The 9445-nt window shown below is 46.0% G+C and overlaps 1 protein-coding gene across 3 annotated transcripts in view; it reads right to left on the bottom strand.

The window, feature by feature from the left end:
* Positions 1–538: 538 nt before the first annotated feature.
* TBX15 (T-box transcription factor 15) overlaps positions 539–9445 on the bottom strand; it is a 116457-nt gene continuing 107550 nt past the window's right edge. For all 3 annotated transcript variants that reach the window (XM_072967908.1, XM_072967907.1, XM_006216138.4), the window contains exon 8: positions 539–3020. In XM_072967908.1, the coding sequence (XP_072824009.1) occupies positions 2236–3020 (785 nt within the window). In that variant the 3' untranslated portion in view covers positions 539–2235. The remainder of the gene's footprint in view (positions 3021–9445) is intronic.

The following is a 9445-nucleotide window of genomic DNA, read 5'->3' as shown; positions in this document are numbered from 1 at the left end:
TTTCCTCAAAAGCATGAGCAAGGGTGGAGCATCTTAACTCACAGAAGAATACTCTTTTTATAGCCCTTTGTATGCAGTCATTGTGCCAATTAAAATACATTTTCACTATTTCATGAAAGATAATTGGGTAGAGTATATTCTTGACAATTCTTTATCCAGTTTATGTTTTCAAATGATAATAAAAATGACACCTGTCACAGTATTGTGGGAGGATTCGATAAGATACTCATGTACAACACACAGTATAACACCTGGCACTTGGATTGCTACTGGACTCAGTTTTCTGCAGCTGACTCCCACTGGAGTCAGCCCTGGTTTCAAGTCCTCATTCCCTCTCTGACAGGTGGTGTGATCCCAGATATCCAGTCTCTCTGCAGCGTAGTTACTCGTCATAAAATGAGGATGATAGTATAGACTTCACGCGGTCTGAATAAAGATCCTATTATGTAGTACAGATGAGAGTGCTGTGCTCATTGTAAAGCACGAAGCAAATGCACAGGCTGCTATCTGCATATTCCACATGAACAGATACACAGAAGACAATTGCAAAGATTTTATTTAGCGGCTTTCTGTGCTTGGCACTTAGAAACAGAGTTCCGTGCATAAGGGCAAACTTTTATACACCTTTTCTTCATACATATTTTACATACCCTTTTGATTGCCCCCTTTTTTTAATATTCATAATATTGGATTCCCCACTAGGCACATAAATACATTTATCTACAACACCTCAAAACCAAAAATCTTCATAATATCTGTATTATTTTACTGGGTATTTGCATTTCCACACCACTGAAAAACTCGCTTGCACCAAACTTCACTTGTTTTCTTATCATTAAAGGATTTGAAGGGGAAGGGAAAATGAAGGAAAAAAACCCAAAACGTCAAAATGCAATGAACTATTTGATAAAAATGGAGCCCTAAGGGCAGCTGGAAGGCTGTAGAAGGCCCGTCTGCAATTCCCTGGAACAGGGGCAATTCCTCCTGCCACAGCGGCAATGCGGCCCAAGACCCAGGTCAGGCGTCAGGAGCTGGCATCAGGAAGGCCAGGGCTCCGTGTGTCACCTCTGTTCCTGGGATCCTCAGTCGGGATTACAGAAGTCTTCCTTCCTCATACTCTTTCTATGTCCTTCCCCTGCCAGACTGCTGGCTCTGGCGTTGGCACTTCCCGCGTGGTGCTCCTCTCTCCTGGGTCACGATGGTCAGCACTGTGGGATGGAGATGCCTTCCTTGCCCCGGTCCTACTCACCAGTGCCCTGACCGTGCACAGTGTCCCAGAGAGGTTGACACCCCAAAACTCCAAGACTCTTTCCATAACCTGTACGGGGGGCAGGGGAGGAGGGGAAAAACCCCCAAAACACATCCTTGGTGAATTCAAACTCTCATCACTGCTCACACTTCCTCGTTCAGCCTTGCTCTCCACCTCTCTCTTGCTCTCTATTCCTTCTCCTTCTCATTCTCTCTCTTTCTCTCTCTCTCGCTCTCACGCAGCTGCACTTAATCCCTCTTTTCACGGGCACCACTGGGATGACAGCGCACCAAATGAAGAGAGCCAAAGTTCAAAAGCAATCTTCTTCAGGAAGCCAAGTCCAGGCGTAGTACTGATGTCTTTCCACCCTCACTGATGGGAAGGGGTTCCAGGGGTTCATTCCAGGAACAGTGGAAGCTGCAGGGGAGAAAGGCTGGCAGCTACTGCTGGCCCAGTTCATCGAGTGTTGTACACAGACAAATGCTTGGTGAAAGCACCCATTCCGGGCTTCCCTCTGCAGAGTTCACCCAGTTCTGTGTCAGTGTGCACGTGTGTTTGTGTGTGGATGAGTTTGTGTATGGATATAGATGTACGTGTGTATGCATGTAGGTATAGGTAGGTCTGTATTTGTGGGTAAATTCTCGTGACTGCTACATGCTAGCATCTCCCTTAACATTATTATAAAATGAGTATTCAGTTTCTTCAAAGGCCACTCTGGAGTAGGCGATGCCTTATAAAACTAACATTTGGGAAGGCAGGGAATGGCCACTGAGTTGGAGACGATTCCACCGCAAGTAGCCTTCAGTGGCTTAAATGTCTCTTGTTCTTGGGATGTGCTTTCCTCCTCCAGAAAAAAAATTATATATATATATATATTAATAATAATACACAGTTCCTGTTTTTCAAAGGCTCCCAAAGAGGAGGATCTGCCCATGGAGACTCTGGGGCCTTGGCTGCGGTTGGCTCCGTGCTGCCTCGACTGGCCACTAAACCATGTGAACGGACATCTGAGAGGAGGAGCCGGGGACCGCCGCGTACTGCCGGCCGTCACAGGTGTTAGTCGCCTGCTGATTACCGGGCGAAGGGCTAATCATGTGCATGCTGTGCTCCATCCCCGTGGGCAGGTACTGCCTCTCTCCGAAGGCCCCGTTGGAAGGAGAAGAACAGAGTAAAGTGCTTTGAGAGGCGCTCAGTTTTTCTGGGCTTGCGGCTAGCCTAGGGGAAGTGGGGAAATTGTATCCATACAGATTGTAAGGGTTGTGGAGAGAGAAGGCATTGTAGGAGCTCTGCTGCATGTGGCTGCCCCCAAACATGTGTGGTGAGGACGAGCTGGAGGCGGCGTTGCCCGCCTGCATGACATACTGAAACTGGGAGGTGGGGAAGGACCCCAGCTGGCCACCGTAGGCTTCCATCTTGCCGTTGCTAGGCAACGAGGGAGGAGTTGGTATTCCTGAGATCAGGGATGGAGTCCGCTGAGGCATGAAGGTTTCGGAGGGCTGAGTGGCCGAAGCAGTGCCACTCTGGAGCCTGTTGTAGCCACTGTCACTCAGCCCCGGGTAGCTCTGCAAGGCAGCCATGTTGCTCCGGGCACATGGTGGGTAATCGGAGAGGTTTAGATTGCACAGCTGGCTCTCTCGACAGCCCACGTTGAAAGTGTTGGGGGCCAGGTGAAATGTTGGAGGAGAACAGGATGGAGATAAAAGGTGAGAAGAAGCTGAAGGCGATGGTGTCCCAGTGCTGGAGGTGGTTGGGGAAGTGCCTGTGCTGCCCCCTGCAAGAGAAAACATAAATACCACTGACGCAGAGGCCTTTTCAGACGAGTCATCTTGGCCAGACGCAAGCCGTGAACGAGGTACCTTCCAATATCCAAGATAAGCTGATTTTTACAAAACCAATGCTTTCCCTTAACTCAGCAGACTTAGGCTAAGAGATTCCACCTGTGCACGCATACATAGGCGTGCACACACACACACATACTCACTCACTCCGAAAGAGAGGACAAAGAGGGTGACCAAAAAAGAAAACTAAATTCTTTTGCTTCTCTGTGGAAGAGCTTTAGTAAGTCTTATTTTTCAAAAAAATAAAATAAATCTTCCAATAGTCACTTTGCCATTTCTTGCCATCAAATTCACTTTCCAGTAAGACCTCTGGTATTCAGCATTAAAACCCACTCACTCAGCTTTTCCCATTCTCAGTGGAAATGCATTAAAGATGGATTTTAACTTGAGATGGTTGCTTGCTTCGCCATATTAAATCTTCCATCCAAAAATACAGCATGCCAAATTTCAGGACCTTAATCTCAGAGGAAATGGGGCCCTGGAGCAGGATGCCATGTCAAGGTTGAGGCCTGGGAGGGCTGAGCAGAGAGGCCCAGGTAGTAGCAACTGGGATATGGGGTTGAAGTGTATCATATGAAAGACATGAGCACAATTGAAAGAGCTGGGTCAGCACAAAGCAAGGCTAGCTTGAAACTGACTCACTGAGATCCAGAGGCTCTGCTAATCTCCCTAATTATAATAACCTGCCCTGGCTCAGAGACTGAAACACAGATAGTAAGTACAGTCTTTGCATTTGGGATATTCATGAGGACAAGTAGCCAAACAGGTCATCAAGGCAAGAGAACTGCATTCCACTCACAGCTTTGCCACATTAACCTTCCCTGTGACCTAGGGCACATCACATCCCCTCTCTGGGTTTCAGTTTCTTTATCAGGAAGATGAGAAATTGAGTTAGGTCAGTGATTCTAAAGCTAGGAGAGGCTTTGAGCTTTAAAAACTACTGAAATTGCAGGATCCCACCTCAGACCAATGACATGAGAATTTCTGAGCGACACGGAAGTTCCATATCCGTATTGTTTTCAAAACTCTCCAAATGGTTCTAGTGTGCAAACCAGGATTGAAAACCAAACATACAATCCAAATTCCTTATTCTGAGGTACCCAGAGTAGTGATTCTTAAACTTTAAAGTGCATGAGAATCACCTGCAGGGCTTGTTAAAGCATAGATCGCTGATTCCACACCAGAGTTTCTAATTCTGTAGGTTTGGGGCAGGGCCTGAGAATTTGCATTTTCAACAAGTTCTCAGGTGATACTGGTCCAGGGGCCACTATTTAGTTAGAGGACCTCCTTCATCTCCTAAAATCCCTGAATTTGTATTTGAGAGGGTCGCTCTTAGAACGTGCAGATATCAGAACTGGGTTGGTGGCTGATGCACCAAGAGACAAAGGGCCAGTTCAACCCACCCTACTTCAAATGTGTTCTCAGGTAGTTTAATAAAGAAGTTCTTGAAGGGAAGGCTGAGGGAGAATACACCTCTTGTTTCTGTCTCACTGAGTGGCCCAGCTCAGGGATTCATTTTCAGCAAGCATGTGGTTCCTCTTTGAGGCGTCCTCCACATTTTTGCCCTCTTCTACCCTAAATGCCATGTGTCAGTGTAATACGTGCCATGGCACAAATGGAGAAACTTGACTCCAGCTGTAAAGAGATTTGTGTTTTATGGGATGGGTATCTGGTCCCCTCTCTTTGAAAGTCCATCCTTGCTCTCCCAGGTCTGGTGTTTATGTGGCCTTCAAGGAGGCCCCCTGTTCAGCACACTGTTCCATCCTGTTACAGGTATGCTCCATCAGGCACTGGCCCGAGCCCTGCAGCAGGAAGTGCACGATGGAGCAGATGACTTTTTACAACTCTAAATGGTTTTCTCGGATGGGCCAAGATGGAACGAATGGTACTGATTTAAGGCCTCAACTGGTTTCACTAGAAAAAAAAAAATAAGAAGGGAACTATTAACAAGTTACAGGGATTTCTGCTGAGCAGATGAGAGGCACATGGTAAAAAGTTTGTAGTCAGCTTGCTTTGGCTTTTAAATGACACTCACTGGAAATGAGACTTGGTGGCCTGCTGAGCTTCAGGGGGCGGGAGCCCCCATCCGAACCGGTGTTTGAAGGGGGAGAGCAGGCCTGTCCAAGAGAAGGTCACGTTGCTTGCGTTTGCTTTGAAGACATGCTCGCGTGCACTTAAAGTGCTCTCTACAGGTAATAGCCATTTTTCAAAGTCCACCCAGAGAGAGACGACTATGGCGTCCATTTTGCCGAGATGCAGACGGAGATAACTGAGAAGTCTTTATTCTCTTGTGATCTAACAGCTGGTCAGCTGCTTCCCAAGGTTGGAAGAGCCAGCCCAGCGCTAAATAAGCCTAAGGAGGCAGGCTGCCTTCGTGGTACATTTCCACACTTGGCTGCCTGCAGGCCTCTTGCCGCAGAAGCATTCGGGCGAGCAGGAGGCCAGGCCACACTGATGCAAAGGGGTCAGAGCTGCTCTCAGAGGAAGGCATTTCTCCCTTTCCGGTGTGGCCTCTTCTTCCTTTGCCTTTATCCCCTCTGTACCCACCAGGTCCAGAATGCTCTGAGAGTCCTGATTTAAAGTTTACTTAATGGGTAAGCATGGACTGTAGGGTCAGACACACCCCATTCCAATCCCAACTGTCTTACTGAGTATGGGACCTTAGCAAGTTAGCTTTGTCCATGTAAATGGAATCTTGATGATCTACCTTGTAAGCAGGTTTTGAGAAATGGAGGAAATAATATACGTTACCAAGTGCAGATAGGAATAAAAATCTGTTTTTCTCCTCTCTCCAATGAGGGAAGAAGGAGTGAAGGAAGGAGGAAGGACTCTTAGAGCATTTGGGGGTTAATGGGGATGGCTGTCAGGTGTTGGCCTCTGTCTATGCAGCTGAGCATCTTGGCCTCTCCACACTCTGGCGAGCGTTATGTCACAGCCAACTGCCCGGATGTAACAGGCTAGAGGCACTGCCATGGTTGTGAATGATGGAGCACTGGCCACCCCTCAGGCCCATATTCCCTAAGACTAAACCAATTCTGCTTTCTCTCTGAACTATCTGTCCCTTTCTGCTCACTCTCCACCATCTCTCCATCTCCTCTCAGATCAGATCAAGCAAAGCAGAACTGAACACAAATAGGCTGGCTGGTGTCTTTCCCATTATCCCATTATCCTCAGAGGTCTTAACCCACATCTGGGAGGTGATTAAAATGTAATGCACTAAGTAGCTGAAAACTCTCCAGCATTTCAGGACGAATCCCCCACCACCCCACTTCCCTGCATCGTATTTTACCCGTGGACTAAAGTGAAGAGGTCCTCATTAAAATTCATATCCAACATTAACTGTTCCAATATTCAAGGCTCACAGCCAAACGAACCAAAAAGAATACATTTTTAGCAGTGATTCCGTACGAGGACAATAACCTAGAATACACTGGTGTACCATGAAGACAAGTTAAATGTGACCATGAAAATCCTGAATACCAAACCTGCTGACTTCTGCATCTTTAAATTGATCACTTCCAGACTGTAATATGGAGGCTTTCACATACAGCTTCCTTTTGGGTTTGTTTTCTTGTGCTTTCCCCTCCCCCACCCCCAAAATTGAAAAACAGTAAAACAAAATCCCATCTGGGCTAGTCGAGAATAAATTTCCATGTAATTACTTGGTTCCACGAGCCAGACTCTTCTCTCATATAACTGAATGGCATCTGGCCCTGAGGAGTGCCGATTCACTGCGTGTCCTTGAGTAGCCTTCTTGGAGGCTTTCGAACAGGTAAGAGGTAAGATGTCAGCATCCTACAGACGGATCCCAGGGAATAAACCCAGAGGCCATAAAGTTTAATGATCACAGCCCTTTTCCTCCCAACTAAGAAATTACCCTTAATTGAAATGAGTACCCTTCTCAAGATGCAAATATGAAACATTGTAGTGCTAATGGGAATTGGGTGGTTTCAATCTTAGACTCCTAGGGCATCCTTCTTCATTAAGTTTAAAGATATGCATAGATCCAAACCTCTTCCCTTTAAAATAGCTTTTAACATAGTCACCCAATTCTCATGTTTCACATGGGCCTCTGTGTTTTAGGTCTCTCTGCTTCTGAAATGGCCCTGTTTTACACCTACCAGAGGCCCCAGGTGGAATCCCCCATTTTTTTCATTTTCCATTAACTTGCTTGTTCTCTCTGCTACTTGTTTTACTGCCTTCCTTGCTGTGGTTCCTGTCTGTTGTTATTGTCATTTAGAACTAACCTGCCTCTCTCCTGGCAACAATACCTTTTTCCCACTGAGAAACACCCCCTCTCCCACACTCACCCCTTCATCCGCACCTCCAGAGCAGGGACATGACTCATGCATGGACAACCTGAACATCATATTCCCCACCCATCCCCCGCCATGGTAATTAGTTCAGGGATGGCCTAATTAGAGTCAATGAGACTCAGTGAGATTTTGCTAGAACTCTTGAGAGGGAGGCATATGACCTTCCCCCTCCCATTTAAACCTGAAAAAGATGTAGGTCCAGGGATGCTGGCAGCTGTGTTACGTCCCTGGGGAACCTGAGAAGGAAGTCAGGTGAGAGATGATAACAGTTTGGAGTAGGGTGGTAGCAAGGGAGACTGGCGATGTGGCCAGAGGCAAGAGCTCGATAATGATTGGATATGGTGGGTAAGGAGGGAGGGAAACATCTAGGATGATTAATGGAGAATGGTGTCCTTCCCCCAGGAGAGGGCACCAAGTCTGTGAGGTGAATCACGGACTCAGTTTTGGATGCATCGCGCATAAGGGACTTTGAGACAAAATAGAATATGTAACCAATAACCATTTGTTTTAGTGGATTGAATTGAGATGCCCTCCAGTCCTTGTAGAACTCCTTGTGGGCATTATTCCTTATCTCAGGGATAAATGAGATCAGCGTAAGATGACTCTCTTTGAAACATTATAATGGTCCCACAGTAGTTCAAAGACTGCAGTCCACTGAAAGAGCCTCATTTCCCAATCTTTTTACTGGTATAAATTTGCTCAGTATTTGATCCTTTTTACTGACCAACTTCTAATCAATACAAATCAAACAGATGAAAACCCCAACAGCAACAGAGACCTTCATAATCCTAATTTAACTGCCTGACAAACCTCAAAAGACATGAGGGTGTTGAAATCTGTCTAGTGATGTCGACTACCAGTTGAGAAGGGAGGGCTTCTGTAAATGGCAGGTCTCCTTATATCCACAGAGGGAGATGTATTAGCAACTCTGGTATCACAGGTCCAGGGTGGATCCTTTTTTGCACAACAGTTGTCAGATCGCTTGGAGATGCCACTCACAAAACCCCTCTCGGGTTTGGCCATACAAGTAGTTCCATTGTACGTATCATCAGAATAACAGGTCTGAACTTGGCCATAACTGACCTGGACTCTTCTTTTTACTTCTGCGTCGGTATCACCTCACTCGACTTCCCCAAGCATCACTTACTTGGTTAATTCATTTTGCCCCTGCCACAAGCAGAGTTCAGGCAGAAGCAATTCCTGAAATATGATTCCTATCTCCAGACTCTCCAAAAGTATTAACTCCCTTTTTGATTCTAAAGGAAGACGTCTGAAAATAAAACCATACACTTCACAGAAATGAAATATGGACCTACTACTTAGGTTGAATGCTCAAACTGTTGACAATAAACCATCAGTTGGAAGTGTAAACTAACTTTTTTGGAGTGTTAATGAATAAGAATGAAGAAGGTCTAGTGGGAAGGAAAGTGCCTGGGAAGGCAGGAGATCTGCTTTGGAGTTCGCAGCTCAGTTCTGCCACCACTTAACTGCAGATATGTTGCCAGGCTGCTCTGGTCCTCAGTTGATTTTTGTGCTAAAGGCAGAGGAAAATGAATTCCATGCATTCTTCTCCACAAGCGAAACAACTCTATAGGGCATCCATTCAACGTGGTTTTGAAAATAAAAGGATTTGGATTTTTGTAAAACTGTAACTAATTCACCTAAGCACTTTCCTTGAAATTTTATTAACAGATGGATGTTAATGAAACCCCCAACAATTTAATGGGTCTTAATGGAGCTTCATGGAATCATATACTGAGCAAATGAAAGAGAAATTAAAACGACAGCAAGGGCAAGATGGAAAAAGTACCCTTAACTTCATCCAAACAGAATGGTTGCTCCAGCCTCCAGTGGCAGCAACAGTGCAAACTGTCCCAGGGCCGCGTATCTGACATCCAGATATTCATGTGTTGGAAGCAATGAGGTAATACGGGCACCCAGGTGGGTCAGTCACTATCTGGATCTTCGGTTTGGTGCTAACACTGCCAACACGCTCCTCACCAGAAGGGAGTTACTACAAAATCAGTCTGCCACTGAAGTTT

The sequence above is a fragment of the Vicugna pacos genome, chromosome 9, assembly GCF_048564905.1.
Source record: "Vicugna pacos chromosome 9, VicPac4, whole genome shotgun sequence".
Taxonomy (NCBI): domain Eukaryota; kingdom Metazoa; phylum Chordata; class Mammalia; order Artiodactyla; family Camelidae; genus Vicugna; species Vicugna pacos.
This window is presented reverse-complemented; position numbering and strand designations above follow the sequence as displayed.